The 18,008-nt window shown below is 41.9% G+C and overlaps 1 protein-coding gene across 1 annotated transcript; it reads right to left on the bottom strand.

Annotated features, from left to right (window-relative positions):
- Positions 1 to 1,136: 1,136 nt before the first annotated feature.
- sepsecs (Sep (O-phosphoserine) tRNA:Sec (selenocysteine) tRNA synthase) lies at positions 1,137 to 16,337 on the bottom strand. Its single transcript, XM_085350978.1, has 12 exons — positions 16,302 to 16,337; positions 11,252 to 11,365; positions 11,019 to 11,173; positions 8,941 to 9,059; positions 8,616 to 8,774; positions 8,291 to 8,444; positions 8,005 to 8,107; positions 7,778 to 7,907; positions 5,358 to 5,449; positions 3,504 to 3,597; positions 3,291 to 3,381; positions 1,137 to 1,570 (listed from the first exon to the last, which is right to left on the bottom strand). Exons 2-12 carry the CDS (start codon positions 11,363 to 11,365, stop codon positions 1,342 to 1,344), a joined length of 1,440 nt encoding a protein of 479 aa, XP_085207104.1. The 5' UTR covers positions 16,302 to 16,337; the 3' UTR covers positions 1,137 to 1,341.
- Positions 16,338 to 18,008: the final 1,671 nt, after the last annotated feature.

Here is an 18,008-nt window from a genome sequence, read left to right on the forward strand (position 1 = left end):
TGCTTTTAGCATTTAGCAATGCAGGTCAGGAAACGTGTAGCAGCTGGAAAAACAAAAATACTCATACAGCTGCTGACTGTGTACATTTGTGGACACAAGCACACCTGGGCCCAGCACTGCTGCTGCTGCGGAGGCTTGCCCCGGACTCTTCACAGCGCAGTATTTCTTGATAATGTATGGAGAATGGAGGGACTTGGACAATGCAGTGTTGAAATATGGATTAGACGGGAGTTAGCAGGAGTGAATGTTTGTGCCTGAGGCCACTACCTGCTGTGCTTCCCAATGATTGTGATTACAAAGCAAAGGGATTAACACACAAGACTCAAGAAAACTGCTGAACTCCGCAAATACAGTGAAGCCTGATGTGATTAAAGATCAAGTCCCTGGTGAAGCTCTCAGTGTAATTACAATTTGCCCATTGCTCCATAACAGCAAAACACGCAATTAAAATCTAATTACAGATCTCTTAAATTGTTAAATGGACAATTCATCATTCGTCATTCTTCCAGCTTAATTTCTTTTGGTGTGAGCTGCCTGATTTTGGGTGAGTTAAAGCCTCATATCTCTGCTTTCTTCTGCAGAGAGGTTTGTTTGATGGCTACAGTTTAGTAGGAGGAAAACTCCACACAGATAAAACACAGCAGGCCAGAGGGACAAACGTGTTAATTCGATTTCACAATGAACTGTCCTTTTAATGCTGCGAACATTACGGGCTCTTACCGAGACTAACAGTGAGTATTTGTTTTGCTGGACACGTGAGTGATCTGTGCTTGATGTACATCATTGATTATCTGCTCTGTGTGATCTGTTGCAGAGCCTAAAAATAAATGAGCTTATTGAATAAACAGGGTTCAGACAGTTAATGGCTCAGTACCGCTGGCATCACGTTACCGTACACTGGAGAAGGCATGGTAAAACATATGACATTACAAAGATGCACTATTTTATGTAACGATGAGGGGAAAGTGTACGAGAAAAAGAGATTGTTTTCAAAGTGAAAGAAAGAAGAGACACATGAGAGGTCCTTTTGTAAAGGCTGGATGTGTAATTAGCTTTAAATTAAAGTTAAACATACACAGTCAACAACAGTCTTTGCATACATTTGGTCTATGACCAGATGCTCCTAAGCAGCATGTGTATGCACGTTTTGTCCTATTATCACTTGATGAGGGAATTAATCACTGACACGTGCTTGCATTATTTTGGTTTATGACCACCTGGACAGTGTTTCACTGCCAGAAGTAATGACTCATAACACAAACACAGTCCAAATCAGAAAGAACTGCATGAAGGCAGCGCAAGGTCAAAGTCTTCCTGTTGAAATGTTCAGCCTCAGTTCAGTCACTCTCCTATAGAGACCTCTTGGTCCGACGAAGACACCGCACCGCCCTCTTTCTTCAGAGTTTTCAGGCATTTGTCGAGCCTTTTGATGCAGACCGTCACATCTTCTCGAGTGATACCCACAGCGGAGGCAGCGTTGAGGTAAGGACAGGGGTACGACTCCGAGTGGGACATAAACCCGCGAAACGTGTGTCCGCTTACGGTCTGCTCCTTGCCCAGTGGTATCACCCTGGAAACACGAGTGAACATAGTAACACAGAGCAACGGGATTTTAACAATAATGTAAAAAACAACAAAAATAACCTCTTTATTTTATGCAATATTTACCGCAGATCAACATGTCTCACAAATAAAACCAACACTGCAATGTACACTCATGGGCCACTTAATTAGGTACACCTGTTCAAGTGCTTCTTAAAGCAAATATCTAATCAGCCAGTCACATGGCAGAAACTCAGAGAATTTAGGAAGAAGGCCTGGTGAAGTTCAAACTCTGCATCAGAACTGGGAAGAATGGTGATTTAAGATGCTTTGAATGTGACGTGTTTGCCGGTGCCAGATGGGCTGGTCTGAGTATTTCAGAAACTGCTGATCTGCTGGAATCTTCCCACACAACCATACGCCCAACATTCAGATGGTAGGGTCAGAATTTGTCATAAACAACATGATCCATCCTGCTTTGTTCAGGCAGCTGGTTTCTTGGCATACTTTGGGCCGCTTAGTACCAAATAAGCATTGTTTAAAAACTTTAGCTTACAATAAGTATTGTTGCTGACCACGTGAATCCCTTTAGGATCACAGTGTGCAGGACCCATCTTCTGAGGGCTGCTTACAACACGTCATGAAGCTCAAATAATCTCAAACGGAGTTCTTGAACATGAAAATGAGCTGAGCTCAGAGTCCCCAGATCTCAATCCAACAGAGCACCTTTGAAATGTGCTGGACCAGGATGTGCGGGGACTTCACCTGGTTTCAACTGCAATACTGTAAATAATAATCGTGGCCATAAATTCTGGCAAGGTTTCACCACTGTCAGCAGAGTTTAGACTCACTTTAATGTGAAATCAATTACTGCCCAGCTATAAGGACTGTGCACGCAGCACAATGGCAGCAGAATGCACTAGAATCAGATGAAGATCTCTATTAATCTCTTCAGCTGGAGAAGAGAAAAGCTCACTACTGATGTGAAAATCCAAAGCCGGGTGCCTCCCATTCATGTTTGGCTCTGAGAGCATTTCATTTAATGCCACGTCCACAGCTGCAAACTGTTCACGAAACTCAAATCTTAAACATTTCTTTTCTTTTATGAAAACACAACATGCTCAGGACGTACAAGGCTAAAACATTTGACTACACTTCACACTAGGACCTTGGAAAAATCCAACTGGGAGCATTAAATTCCAAACAACACTATAAACAATCGTGACAGAATGACCCAAATAAATCTTTTATTCTGGATATATAAAATATTTAGATTAGCTCTCATGCACGATTGAAAACTATAAAGAGAAAAAACACAAAATGAAATGTGCGGGGGTGGTGGGGGCCATGCTCCTAATTTGAAATTGTGTATTTATGCAGATCCATCGATTCATGTGACAGAGTGAGAACGAAACAGTTAAAAACTGACAAATCCTCCTCACTAATGCTGCTGCTTTCAGAGCTGGTGCCCGCTGCCCCAGAGGAGACCACATCCTTCAACATCTAATGGAAACATCCTGTTTTATTTAGGATGCGGCTGTGATAGGAAGGGCTGTCTTAATTTTCTAAAGTAGTTTCCGCTGCTCAGTATTCAGCAGATCCATCTGCCTGATTGCTGATTTTGCCGAGCAAAATGCAACATCTTTCTAAACCCACTCAAACACACACACACACACTCCCCTATCCTGTTATTCTCTCTCTCCCCCCTCCATGTCCATTTCCAGGCCACATCATCAACATGGCCTTACCTGGCTCCTGACACTTGTCGGGTGAACAACATGGATCCTAGCTGAGTCACCGCCTTGTCGCTGTTGGCCTGGAGACCATCTAGAGACATGGCTGGAAGAGAGAGGCGCATAGTGAAGTCAGTAAACATCTGAGACCAAACGCAAAGCCAGAAAGACTTACGCCATTTCAGAAAAGCAGAGTGAGGATCAATTGATACCCAACCAGCAGCTTACCCAGAGAAATGGGGTTGTGCGGGGTGTGAAGCAACCTCTCCCCGTGTGCAGAAGCCAGACTCTTCAGCTGCTCAGCCAGGAACGAATAAATCTCCTGCACACCATGCCGATACACACAAGAAGGATGAAGACACAGAACAACACACAAGATCTATAAATAGCACTACAATACTCCTTTTTGCATACAGACACAGGCTTACTTTAACAGCAGCAGCAGCCTTGGTTTTATTGCTAATCAAGCAAATCTTCCAACAAAGCAGGTGGATGCATGACCAAACTCTTCCCTATTTGCCTGACCCTGTATGTGTGTCTGTTTCAGTCTAAGCTTCAGTACAAGCACTATGTTCATTTCCTGTCCAGCTTGTTCTTAACACATCCACCTCTGGGATCAATTAGAGAGGCCAGGAGAGTAAAAGAAGAGGACTGCAGGCTCTTAAACACAGTTTTTGATATTCACATGCTTCAAATACGCTGATTAAGGACCAAGAGTCTCAGAGCAGCGTGTGGAAGACTGAAATAGAACGATGATGTTCAGGACACAAACGTTCAAACAGGGAAGCTACACGACAACTAAACACAGTGCGTTTGTTGCTAGCTACCAGCTCCAGATTCCCCAAAGAAGCTCTTTTCACTGCGTCTGTGTGTGTGAGCGAGGGCACACTCTGCTGACTCATACTGTCCTTGTTTGAAAGCATCAAGAGGGAAAATATTTTCCCTGTCAAGAGTCAAACACAAACAGCATTTCAATGATGTCAAGTGTCTCTAAGTGTCCATTGTCCTCTAATAACAAAGGATGACTTTATTATGCTGCAGGAGGAGAACAGCGTAAGTGGTGGTGAGAGTGCAGGACAATAAGTTTGTGTTTGTGACGAGTCAAAGGCCGCCCCGACTAAAACAAAAGCACGCGCATCACCCGTTTCTTCTTTTCATTATGCAGACATTATCTAAACCGGTGGTACACACGAGGCAGTAAATGAACCTAAACAGATGAAACGCTTGAATTATTAAAAGCTCGTGATTCTGGGAGAGACGTTCTGCAGACTCTATGGGGAAAAAAATGGTTCTGTACATTAATTATGCATAAAGTGGACCGAGAGGAATCAATAAGCTCTGATGGTGTGTCGGGTCAGGCAAGAGGCCACAGGAATCTCCTAGGTATACATTTCAGCTACGGATTAGGTTGTACACCGATATCCCACTTTGAGTATTGTATGGCATCATTTTTAAATACGTGTAATTTCTGTATATGAATCTGGGGTAATTTCTAAAAAAACTTCTACTTTAAAGTGTTATTCCTTTTCGAGTTTCTGTGCTCTGAGTGTGAGGACAAACAGATTCTCTCAGTTGCAGCACATTTACGGCGCAGCAGCAGTTTAGAGGAGAGAGAATGCTGCAGTGCCGATCATCTAAAGAGGAGGATGCTGCATTGTGAGTAACTCTGCTTTAAAGCAGGAAGCCACCAGGGGAGGTTTTCTCAAACTCTCAAAGAATCAATTTTATCTTTCTATAGTGGACTCCTTCCTTCACAGAGCTCACTACACACAAGTCCACAGTCTCTATCATCAGTGAGAACGCAGGTGAAGCAAAAAAGGACACACACACAGAAAACTGTAACATATAGCCAACTGCAACTCAATACAACTTATATAAGTTATTGCCATTTTTAGTAGGAAAGACGCTGACACGGCACAGAGACATATTCAGACCGACTACAATATACACCTGATACTCCTGCAGTCCCATAATGTTCTCATCATACATGTTGGAAACATCCAGCAGACATAACAGCCACGTTTAACTAAGTGAGGAACTATTTTTAGCCGTATAAAAAGGTGACGTGTGCACCACTCTCACCTTTCTTTCTGACAAGTATTTCTTATAGCCACAGACTCCCAGCGTGAGAAGGGTAATGAGGACGTCGAGGGAAGGTGAGGCTGATGCTCTCCCTGGAAGAGAAGCCAGAAGCTGCTGTCAAACTGAACTAGAAGCTTGTTATTAATGTTTAACAACAATCCAATTTGACTTACACAGATGAGGATAAAATTATTAGCCCCCTGACAGGATTTAAACATAACATAACATTTCTAAACACACTAGTTTCTTCACACAGTACACAACAAGCCCGGCAGAGGTAGGAAGGAAAACATTTCAAAGACTCTTGAAAGAAAATTAGAGTGAGATGTATCTAAAATGCCCCAGAACAGCTGCTGACACATTGGTGAATGAGTTAGCCGGCTTGTGCTTCACGCATCCACCTCTGGGATCAATTAGAAAGGGCAGGAGAGTAAAAGAAGATGAGTGCAGGCTTTTAAACACGGTTTTTGACATTCATATGCTTCAAATACGCTGTTAAGCATCAAGAGCCTCAGAGCAGTGTGTCGAGGACTGTAGAAGGGTGATGGAGCTCAGGACACAGACGTCCAGGCAGGGAAGCTGCACGACAACTAAACACAGAGTCTTTGTTGACTTCGAGATTTCAGACACAGAAAATCTCCACGTTGTCAGAAGAGTCACATTCAAGCCAGACTGGACTATCCCAACAATAGCCTGGAGGAGGACTATGCATACTGGAAGCACGGCTTTGGTTAGATGAGATTAAACTACGGCTGTTTGGCTGCAGAGACGCTGCTCGTGTTTGGAGGGAGAGGCATACGACCCAAAGAACAGTCCCCAAAGTGAAACACGGTGGTGGGAGTATTTTGCTGCGGGGACGCTGCAATGTGTCTGGAACTGTGATCTCATCAGGGTGGCAGGAAAAAAACCTCAAGCAGTCAGCATCGCTTTGACTTCCAGCACAACAACAAATCAAAACATACGTCACTCCTGACTGGCCTGCATAAAGCCCTGAGTTGAATCCCACTGGAGTATCGGGTAATAAGTTTGACCCTGATAGTTTGAGGTTTTGGTGAAATAATTTAGTGTCTTTTTGACAAGTAAAGAAACTAAAAACCGAAAATAAAATAAGACGCTTGCCGGGGTTACTGAGGGTTCATTGGTCTGATTGCTGGCGGGATGAACCTAAAGTGTTTTGAATGCAAAGTCCTGTGCATTTCTACAGCGGGCCTGGTGTCATTTTTCTATGAGCTGGTATAACTTCAGTTCAGATTTGGCCTGACAGAAAAGAAAATGTGTAACAGTATACCCACAGATGACAGTTAGTTAGTGGAAGGTATCAGAGCTGGACACTTTCCAAGCACTGACAGAAGCTCGACTGTAGCATTAGAAAATTAAACAAATAAACCAAAGTGAAAAGCTGGCTTAGGCAGATTCCGATTAGTCGCACAGAGCAGTGCACAGTCTTACTGCTGCTTTCTGAGAGTTACCCAAAATGTTTAAAAAGCACATCAATGAACTTCTCTAGATATAATCTGATGGCAGTGACAACACAGTTGTCCAGTGCAGCTGGTTTAAACATTGGCCTTTAACCTCCCAGTTCCCTCGTGCAAAGTTCATACCATCTCTGATTGGATGGATTTGTGACAGTGTGAGAACAGTGCAGGTAGGATTGTAGCGAATTCAGTTACCATGGGGACATCAACAGTCCCAATGAAATGCACCCCAGTTTCAGCGATGATGGTTAAAATGCACTAGTGGTGAGATTTTGTTAGAAATCATGGATCTAACATTTAGAACGGGAACAATGCGGTTGCCTTTGCAGTCTCGGGTCAAGAAGAAAAAGTAGGAAAGAGGGAAATTTGTGCTGAAAAGGTTTGAAGTTAAACAAACAACAACAAAAAAGAACAAAAACAACAACAAGACCCTGTTTCTTCATACTACATCAGTTATCCCATTTTATAGCCCAGTGCCTCTCGATGGACTGTGGACTTTTTTCTTTTCATTTCCAATTCCTGTAATATATTTATTATTAAACATTTACATGTTAACAAGTCCTCAAAGCTAATAGAGAAACGACGGGGACTTTACTGCTTTATGATTGTAGCACCCTGAACAAGGAAATCAACAAAAGATCAAGAATAAAATGCTTGATTGCAGCCCTGCGTGTTAATCAGAGTAGGGCACAATAAACACAAAGTGGGCTGCAGGATTTTTATGTTTGTGAACAGTCATCTTATGTTTAAGCATGAAAACGATTCATTCAAACATTTTCATGCTTTATTACCAATTTACTAAAATATGGCAGTGCATAAAAACTAAAAACTGTGCTCTACACTTTGAAACTTTCAAAACATTTGCTTTTATGTAAATACACAAATCTGCATGGGTACACATGCCCACCTGGTTATTGTTTCATACCAGTGAGCGTTAACACTCACCTGGGTACATCTTGCTTATCTCCTGTATGAACGACTCATCAAAGCCTGCAATTATAGCACCACCTACTGGAACCATAAAGTTCTTGTCCAGGCTCTGTACAAAGGCATCGATTCTTCCCACACGAGCGCCCTGATGACAGACAATCCGAGAAAATCACATCGTAGCATTCAAAGGTGAGCTCCAGATCAACTTGCTACATGCACTGTGCAGTGAAGAGTGTTGATACCTGTTGAATGAGGTGCATGCATTTGGACGACTGTACGCCATATGCATTGTTAACTATGTGGGGGATGTCATGCTTGCTGCAGAGAGATGACAGCTCCTCAAGCCTGCAAGACCCCAAAACAAACAGTATTAGAAATGGTGCATACCTTATTCCCACACCATGAGCCAAAACAAGCAACATACATTATGTTTCCTTTGAAAGTAAGAAATCCTGCAGGCAGCCTACATCAACACATACATAACATGACATAATAAAACCTGAGGGCATGAATGAAAGCTTACAAGACCTGTCAGGGACCCGTGGGGCGAAGCAAGAAGTCGTTGAATGAACACACAGGATATTTTCAGCTCCGAGCTCTTCAATCTTGCGTTCAACTGCTTCCAAATCTGTCCGCAGCTCATCACCCTCGAGCACATTCTCCACGACCACAGGTTCAAAGCCTGAGAAAACAGTAAGTCTTAATGTAAGCAAACGATTTAAAGATGGCAATAAAGTGAAACACTTTCACAATTAATCTGAACCCTTCAAGATCCATGACATTTCAAACACAGACGTGCTCGCTGATCAGGATGTAAGGTTGACAGGACACTGGATACGAGTCATATGGTCACCTGCTGTGATCATAGACTTGAAACAGGACTTCTGGTCGATGCGAGGCCAAATGATGTAGCGAGCTTTGGGTCTCCTGTGACGAAGGGTCAGAAAGCAGAGAGTCAAACTCATCCCTGTAGCCATGGGTACCACGAAGCAGCTGGCCACACTCCGGACGCCTGTAACGCACAAGCAGCAGACAACTGAAAATAAGACTTCGAAACCTTTCGTTAATTCTACATAAAGACTTCCATACACTTTACCAAGTGGACATTTGGGAGGAAAAGGCAAAATTTAACATCTAGCTTATCACAAATACTAGTGTAACTGATAAGAGCTACACACCTGCAAGCTTTAAAACATCCAGGACAACTGAGTTGGTCAGTTTGTTAAGCAGACTGGATCCTGCAGCTTTAGGCTGAATAGCAGCGATGTCACCTGACCGGCCGATGCCGTGGATCAGCCTAGACAAAACAGCTGGATGTCACAACACGAGCAGTTAAACGACCTCCTAAACTCCGTGATGAGCACAAAGCTGACATTTCACAGCCCAGTGTAATAAATCTGCGTGCAAGGCCAATTTAAAAAAAAAACCCACAGATACAGGTGAGGACAGAATTATTAGCTCCCCTATGAAACATCCTTGTTTTATTAAGTATTTTGAAAGCCCAGGTAAACAGAGCAAGAAATTTATTTTTTTCCTTCTTGACCTTATCTGTATATCAGTATAGGTGCTTTTACCTCGTTACAGACAAACTGCAACAAAATCTATTAGAATTACAAAAGGTTTTGCACTTATTATTCATGAAATGTGTTCAAAAAGCAAACATAAGTCTTTTTAAACTAATAACACACAAAAAGTTTTCATGTCTTTATCAAACACAGTAAATTTCAGTTAGCCGTTCCCCAAAAGCAACCTGGAATCAATCAAGTGTCCCTGTTAAGGAAATGAGGTCTGAAGTGTGTATAGCACAGCTCCCCCAATTCTCCCTAGGATCACACCAAGTTTGGAGGTGACAAAGAATCACAACAAAACTGCAGAGCAACGTGTAAGCCTCATAAAATAAATTTTAAAAGATAACTTTAGAACAAGAAAAGCTTGGTGCACGCAATAAAACAATTAAACAAAACACACAGAGGCTGAAACAAAGAAAATCATGGTTTTGGAACGGCCGAGTCAGCATCCTGACCTCAAACCAATTTATGGCTGACGGTCAGACCCATAATCATGTGGATGATGACACAGATTTTGTAGTTTTGCCTCTATATACCACCACAGTGACAATCAGAGTGTCAGTTAACTTTAGACGTTTAACTTTAATTCAAGGGGTTTAACAAAAAATGTGGTATCTGTTCACTGGAACTCTTAATGTCAAAGATGTGGAAAATCTTTTTCTTTATTTTTAGCTGTCATTCAACAATCTGTCACACTCTTAGAAAGAAGCCATGCACTGATCACCCCAGCAACACCAAAAGGCCTTAAAGAGCACAGACTTTAATTAGGAAATATTTCAAATTCTTTTCATAGCTAAGAAAAAAACTTCACAACTTCAAGTCAAATGAAAAACACTCAAGGAGGTAGGCATATCGTTGACAAAGTCCAAAATCAAGAGATGCATTTATGAACAGAAATATGGAGGGTTTACAGTGATGTGCTGCTGGTTACACTCAAGAACGGGAAGAACAGACTTTACAAGAAAGCATCTAACAGAGCCTGCACGGACATGGAGAAAATCCTGGGACAGATGAAACCAGCATGTACGGCAGAGTAGCAGTACTGTACTGCATAGCTGCCAAAGGAATCGAGTACGTAACATTGCAAATAGATGTTGAATCAATGCACACTGCAAGAGCAACCAAGAGTTTCTCATGGCAAAGAAACTGGATATTCCTAAATCGCCAAGGTGGTCATCTGATCGTAGCCCAACAGAGCAGCTTTTCAGTTACTTAAGCACAAACTGAAGGTGGCTGAGGTAAAGGCCTGACTGAGAACAGAAGACCATGTCCATGGCTTTTACACTTCATCCAGTCACTGACGGCAAAAGATTTTAATCCAACTATTTCCTAAACAGTTAAAGCAAAGTATTTAAAATACTTTTTTTAAATTAAAAATGAAAGTTTTAACTTCAATCACATCTTGATTGTCTTATTTAAAATCCACTGTGGTGATGTATGTAGCCAACATAAAAAAGTGTGTCTCCAAGTGTGACAGAGATGGGCGCAGAGTATTCACTAAGTTTTTCTTCCAACTATTCTAAATCAGAATCGCTTTAAGCACAATCCTGCACTACGAAATATTTGTCGTAGAGACAAAACAACAACAACAAAAGATCCGCTTGCTTTTTATCTGCCTCACAATCCATCACTCGGGGTTTAAAAGTGAATCGCTAATAACGCATAAGGCCTGGCGGGCAAACTTGAACCTGTAATGTCGTCTTGCCACAAGGCTGGATACCACCCGGCCTTCTCTCTCTCCTACTCCACAGTTACCCAAGAAGTTGTTGCTGTCCATCACAGCTAGCTCGCTGAGGAAGAGCTCAACAGTGCTCTCGCTCCATCCCTCCTCGGGACACTTTCCCTGCAACACACACAACATGAAAGAGGAAGTGTCTTCACTGCAGTGGTATGAGGAAACAAAATAAAGCTTTGAGCGTACTTGTTCCAGTAACTGTCTGATGAGTTGCTCATGGCCACGGCGAGCCTGCGATCCCTGACGGATGTAGGAAGGTGACACAATCTTCTCGCTCAGGTTAAAGTTGTCGCTGTTCATCTGTGTTAAACACACAACTTTGTGGTAAGTCAGTGCAGTGGGTGTCCAAACCGTTCTACAAATGCTTATTTCACAAAATTAACCAATAGGGGAAAATAAGATAAGATAAGATAAGATAGAACTTTATTAATCCCTCGGGTGGGTTCCTCTGGGAAATTCGACTTCCAAAAAAAGCACAGCAACGACCGAAGTTACAGTTACAGAATTGTTATATATATATATATATATATATATATATATATACACACACACACACACACACACACACACACACACACACACACACACACACACACACACACACATATAAATACAGAGACAAATATAAATAAAATATACAAAGGGGATAAATAGAATAAATAGGAATAAAAAATAAAAATACAAGTGAATTGCACATTTCAAGTATTGAGTCTATTGCACTGTTGACTATTTACAAAAGTATTGCACAAGGTATTGTACAGTGAGGTGAAGAGGCACTACAGCTTAGTTGTTCCCCCCTCCTTTGTCCTCCTTTGTCCTCCTGTTTCCCCTCCCTCTCCCCTCCAGAGAGGAGTTAAACAGTCTGATGGCGTGTGGGACAAAGTTCTTGTCTTTGGGAGAAGCAACCTGTCACTGAACAGACTCTTCTGGTTGTTAATGGCCGTGTGCAGAGGATGCCCAGCATTGTTCATAATGTCCAGCAGTTTCTTTAATGTCCTTTTCTCTGCCACTGTCACCAGAGTGTCCAGCTTCATGCCGACCACAGAGCCAGCCTTCCTGATCAGTTTCTCCAGCCTGGATGAGTCCCTCTTTGCTGTGCTGCTCCCCCAGCACACCACAGCATAGAAAAGTACTCCAGCAACCACCGACTGGTAAAACATCCTCAGGAGCTTCCTGCAGATGTTAAAAGACCTCAGCCTCCTGAGGAAGTACAGTCGGCTTTGGGCTTTTTTATACAGGTGCTCTGTGTTGCATGACCAGTCCAGTTTATTGTCCACCCACAGCCCGAGGTACTTGTACTTGTTGACCACCTCCACCTCCTCCCCCTCTATCTGAACCGGCAGTGGACCTTCTCTGGACCTCCCGAAGTCCACAACCAGTTCCTTAGTCTTTGAGGTGTTGAGTTGCAGGTGGTTTGTGTGACTCCATGCGACAAAGTTCCTCACCAGACTTCTGTACTCCTCTTCCCGATCATCCCAGATACACCCCATGATGGCCGTGTCATCTGCAAACTTCTGAATATGGCATAATTCAGAGTTGTAGCAGAAGTCAGAGGTGTACAGGGTGAAGAGAAGAGGGGACAGCACAGTTCCCTGTGGTGCTCCTGTGCTGCTGACCACTGTGTCAGACGTGATGTCCTTCAGCCTGACGTACTGTGGTCTGTCGGTGAGGTAGTCGGAGATCCAAGCCACCAGGCAGGGGTCCACCTCCATCCTGTTCAGTTTTTCCTGAAGCATACAGGGCCGGATGGTATTAAAGGCACTGGAAAAGTCAAGAAACAGGATCCTGACCGTGCCTTTTCCCCCATCCAGGTGTGAGTGGGCTCTGTGTAGGAGGTACAGGATGGCATCCTCCACTCCGACACCCGCCTTGTATGCAAACTGTAGTGGGTCCTGGGCATGTTGTACCTGTGGTCGGAGGAGGTTGAGGAAGAGCTGCTCTAGAGTCTTCATAAGATGTGACGTCAGTGCCACCGGTCGGAAGTCATTCAGCTCATTGGGCCGGTTCTTTTTGGGGACCAGGACGATGCAGGATGTCTTCCATAGGGCGGGCACTCTCCCCAGTCGCAGACTGAGGTTGAAGACTCGTTGTAGCGGCTCCCCAAGTTCAGCAGCACACGCCTTTAGCATCCTAGGACACACCTTGTCTGGGCCTGCTGCCTTTCTGGGGCGAAGCTTCCTCAGTTGCCTCCTGACCTGATCCACTGTGACACTGGGAGGTGTTTGGGAGGAGGGGAGGGGGGGAGATGTCTTGCTGCTGAGAGAGGGATTGGAGGAGGGGGGTGTCATGGTGTCAGGAAGGGGGGGAAGCGAGGGAGGCAGGAGAGTGGGGAGAGGACTCTGTAGTGAAGGTGAGGGTGAGGGTGGGGGGGTTGTGGGCTGGTCAAACCTGTTGAAGAAGTTGTTGAGTTCGTTTGCCTTCTCCACAGTCCCCCCCACTGTGCTTTTCTTGGTGTTGTGGCCTGTGATGGTTTTCACACCATTCCAGACCTCCCTCATATTGTTCCTCTCCAACTTCTGCTCCACCTTCCTCCTGTAGGTGTCCTTTGCTTCCCTCAGGCAGCGTTTCACCTCCCGCTGTGCTGCTTTCATCTCCTCCTTCACTTTGCTCCTGAAAGCCTTCTTCTTCATGTTGAGGACAGCTTTGACTTCCTGTGTTACCCACGGTTTGTTATTAGGATAACACCGTACCGTCTTAGCAGGGGCGACTGTGTCCACACAAAAGTTGAGGTAGTCTGTAAGACAGTGTGTCGCCCCCTCTATGTCCTCACCATGTGGGCTCAGGAGCACATCCCAGTCTGTGGTGTCATAGCAGTCTCTCAGAGCATCCTCCTTTTCTGGGGTCCATCTCCGGATAAATAATAACATTTATGAAAAGTGAAAAGGTTTGAAATCTTTCACTTTTGCTTCAAGCTTTGACAAAATCGTCTGTTTATGTTCATAAAGGCCAAACTGCGGTAATGTGGCTTCTTCCTGTTGTAGGAGCAAAGCACTCCTCAGTTTCCGTTCCTTCACACTGGCACCAAGGATGTGTTTTTACTGTAACTCTTAACTTTCGCGATCATTAGGTAAGTTTACTAATTATTATCGCACGAAGCTCATGACGAACTGCTCATTCAATGTTTTATAAAGGGACAGGTTTGTTAAAAATGCCAAAGTTACACCAGACCTTTTTACCAACGCATCCCTAAATTTTATCTTAGCGCCCCTAAAAATAACCGTATTAATAACATATTTTAATATTATTAGACATCTTTTTCTAAGGTTATATTCCGAAAAACGTCTATCAGAGACATCAGATTAGAAGGAGAACAGGTTTAAAAGTCCAGCATTCCCAATATTATGATGAAATTCGTGACAGAAAGGAGATGAAGAAGTAATTTCATGACACAAGCCGGCACGGATTTAAAACAGAATAGAGATGATGAGCCAGTTTTTTTCACTTTGTCAAAGTTTTCTATTCTGGTGGAGCTAAGCTTGTTTATTTAAAGAACTAATTTAAAGAAACTACAGTTTATTATAAATGTAATTTTTTCATGAATTGACAAATGTGTTTTCTAAAATAAATGATTAAAACAAACTAACATATAACTGGATTCTAATGAGAGAAAGTAAAGACGGCTTTACCTCAGCGGTCCCCAAACCCCCGGGCCACGGACCGGAGTCGTGTGTTACCGGGCCGTGAGAGTTGAGGCTCGGGTGTGAACTTTATCGTTTTCTGGGTCTTTTCCCGTGTTGTAATTGTGTGTCTTATTTTGAAATAAATATTTACGCATTACCACAGTGACCAGAGAGCATTAAGGGGCAGAGAGGGGGATGTTACTCTCAATGTTGTTGGTGCATTTCAGGAGGATGCTGCTAATAAAGTTACACAATTACACAGTGAATTTGCGTTTATTATTATATTTACAAAATACCACAGTTGCTGTCTTGGTCGTATCATTTTATTTTGTTGTATTTATCTGTGACACATTAAAAAAGGTCCGTGAAAATACTGTCTGACATTAAACCGGTTCGTGGCACAAGAAAGGTTGGGGGCCGCTGCTTTACCTCATATATCAGTATCAGTGCAATACTGAATCTGAACATTGCAATTGACATAGATGGATAATTAATATGGATCAGTTTATGCCTTTCACTGGGTTTTAAATACTGTTTCAGTGTTACATGTACTTTTTAATGACAACACAAAGACTAAGAGGAAAATAGAGACAGGGAGTGAGGGCAAAAGCAGGATGATGTCAGTGAAGAGAAACCAATAAGAGCGGATGAGTGACCAAAGTCTACCACGCTGTTATCAAGCCAAGGTACCTTCTGTTTTGCCTGCATTCACTGATTAATGTTTCACATAACTAAGCAGTGTGCTAAATGTGGATTCTTCCTAACCTTTCAGTAACTTATGTCACAAATACTATGTTCATTTACCTTATTTACAGGTAGTAAAATTAAATGGAAACCTTAACTGTATTTCCAAAAAGAAATAAGCCAAAAAAAAAGTGTGCTTTTCAGTAGCACACTTGAAATGGAGTGCCTAATGCCCTCTGTTGAGTCGTTACAACAAAATGAGGCTTTGTATTCAAAAACCTGTATGTAAAAGCAACTTTATTATCAGATTGCTTCTTGTACAGGTACATGGAGTGGCAGTCTTTCTGTTAAGAGGCTGAAACAATGTTGTGCATGTTTATCGTCACATGTCCTTTGCAGCAAATCGGTTTCCGCCTTACTCAGGAAAACTCTGGTCACCATGACTGAGCCTTTCCCTCAGGTTTACGGACCCACCCTAAAGCAGGTGCAAGTGAAATGACCTGTTTAAATCACCTGCAATCGTCATCCTTCTAACGAATTGACGATTGCAGTTTATGTCATTATTTATTTTCTTTATAAAATATCTCGTGGTATACGACTCGTGATAGTTACAGCGCTGTATTAACTATATATATCATATATGCATTAACTATTCTTATTTGATTCATGTAAAAATTGCAATATGTAACACTAAATGAATGTTTTCCCCATTAGAAGCTGAGCCCTACCTAAACGTTTGAGCCTAAAACTGTCCCTGTGCTAACTTACTCAGTGCTAGAAGTCTGGTTTCAATCCAGAGTTTGCTTAGGAACAGAGTACAGGCTAGCTCCGCCAAGCTAAGCTAGGCTAAGCTAATGTGTTCCGGGCCGGAAAATAAAACACCGCGCATCTTCGTCAGAGCCGCTCTGGTAACTCACGGTGCGTGCTCTTACCTCGCGGTTTTCCAAAAAATGTCTTCACGTGTACGCACACATCTGAATGAGAAAGTAGCACACAGACAGACTGCAGGACGCCTTCACGTGACCACCAAGCGTTGCTCACGTGGTCAACGCCGTGCAAAGTCTTTTTTTCTTTTTTTTTCTTTTTTTTCAAAATCTTTATTTAAACATCAGTACAATACAAAATGGAATTAAGCAGTATTACAATAATGGTGATGTACTTACAGAAGAATTGTATGCATAGATAAACAAATACAAGAACAGCATTCAAAAACAACAATAGAAACATGCTAGGGGGAAAGTAACTAATCAAGCCAAAGAATAAAGTGATTGAAAGATCTTGATTTTTTCACAAACACCAATAGTTTTTATAGCTTTTGGGTTAGTGGAGTTCTTAATAGAGTTAAGATACTGTACAAGTTCAAAGGAGAATACATAGAAAGAGGGATGTCTTCCTAAATATTTGGACTTGTGAATATGAAATTTAGCCATTAACGCCGTGCAAAGTCATGCTCCAGCGTGAAGAGAGAAGAGAAGCCGGTCGGTGGCCGCCTGCAGAAATAGAATGTGCAAGCCGGTCAGCTTTAACTTTTATGGCAAATGCTGTTTTTGAGATATATATATATATATATATATATATATATATATATATATATATAATTAATTTTTTTTTTTTTTTATTATTATCTATTGCTACAGTAAATAAATAAAAACACTTAACTTTATTTGAAAGTTAAGATTTTGGTCAAAGTAAACTTTTAGCAGAAACCAGTAGCTTAAATAAAGTCACAGTTACACACCGTCATTCTTTAAAATATAACTGTGGTTTTTAAACAGACATATAACAACAGACACAGAATAACAGACATATCAGAAAAATAAACAATAAAAAATTTTTTTTAAAAAGCCTGACTGCTAAAAATGTAGAATGTCAACAAAATACAATAAATTTGTTCTACATGCAAATGTTACTGTATACATATTCATTAAAATACACTCTATCACATATATTTCTTATGTATTTTTTATGCACATAAAGGGCAGTGGGAACTTTTACTGTCTGACAGTCTGATTGCTGTTAGGACTTGTGTTATGTTACATTTAACCTTTGCATTCCTTCACACTACTGATGCATTTTGAAATAATATCATATGCCGGTCCTTTAATTTCAGCTCTCAAACAATGTCAAGATATTAGAATTATTTCTAATATTAGCTGAATGAGTAAACTGTGACAGCGTTGCATCAAAATAAGCTGCCACAAATAATTATAAGATCAGGACCAATAATGAGGCACTTTCAAAGTGTGGCAGGAGCAAAGATGTCCTGTAGTGGAAATATAGGCCAATATACTAATGAAAAAAGTATGCCTCCAAGAAAACAAACAAATAAAGGTAAAATTGTCATCTGTAAAAATTTCATTAAAAATCAAATAAGCAGATATTGTAAAGAAAAGGTAACAATATGGAGCGTTACCTTTTTATGCACACACTAAAACACACACACACATCACACACACACACATCACACTTGTGTAGGTTTCAATCCAAACAAAGCTGTAGGGAGCACTGAAGTTAAAATCTATGATGTATACACTCATACTTCCTTATGTTTCTTACTGTGCTATTATAAGTAACATCAAAGCAAATTCACCGCCACTTCCAGAATGTGAAGTCTTTTTTCAGTGCAGGAAAGCAAACAT

This window comes from Diplotaxodon limnothrissa, linkage group LG3 (genome assembly GCF_057381915.1).
Source record: "Diplotaxodon limnothrissa isolate DT_005_m linkage group LG3, D_limnothrissa_male_GT1.1, whole genome shotgun sequence".
In the NCBI taxonomy this organism is placed as follows: Eukaryota; Metazoa; Chordata; class Actinopteri; order Cichliformes; family Cichlidae; genus Diplotaxodon; species Diplotaxodon limnothrissa.

Bases quoted from the DNA above. Each gene is read 5' to 3' on its own strand.
- sepsecs (XM_085350978.1), bottom strand. From the start codon at position 11,365: ATGAACAGCGACAACTTTAACCTGAGCGAGAAGATTGTGTCACCTTCC. The intron at 9,060-11,018 runs GTTCAAGTTTGC...TGTTTTGTCTAG, and splicing joins GTGGCAAGACGACATTACAG to GCTGATCCACGGCATCGGCC. The intron at 8,775-8,940 runs GTGTGTAGCTCT...TGTGCGTTACAG, and splicing joins GGATGTTTTAAAGCTTGCAG to GCGTCCGGAGTGTGGCCAGC.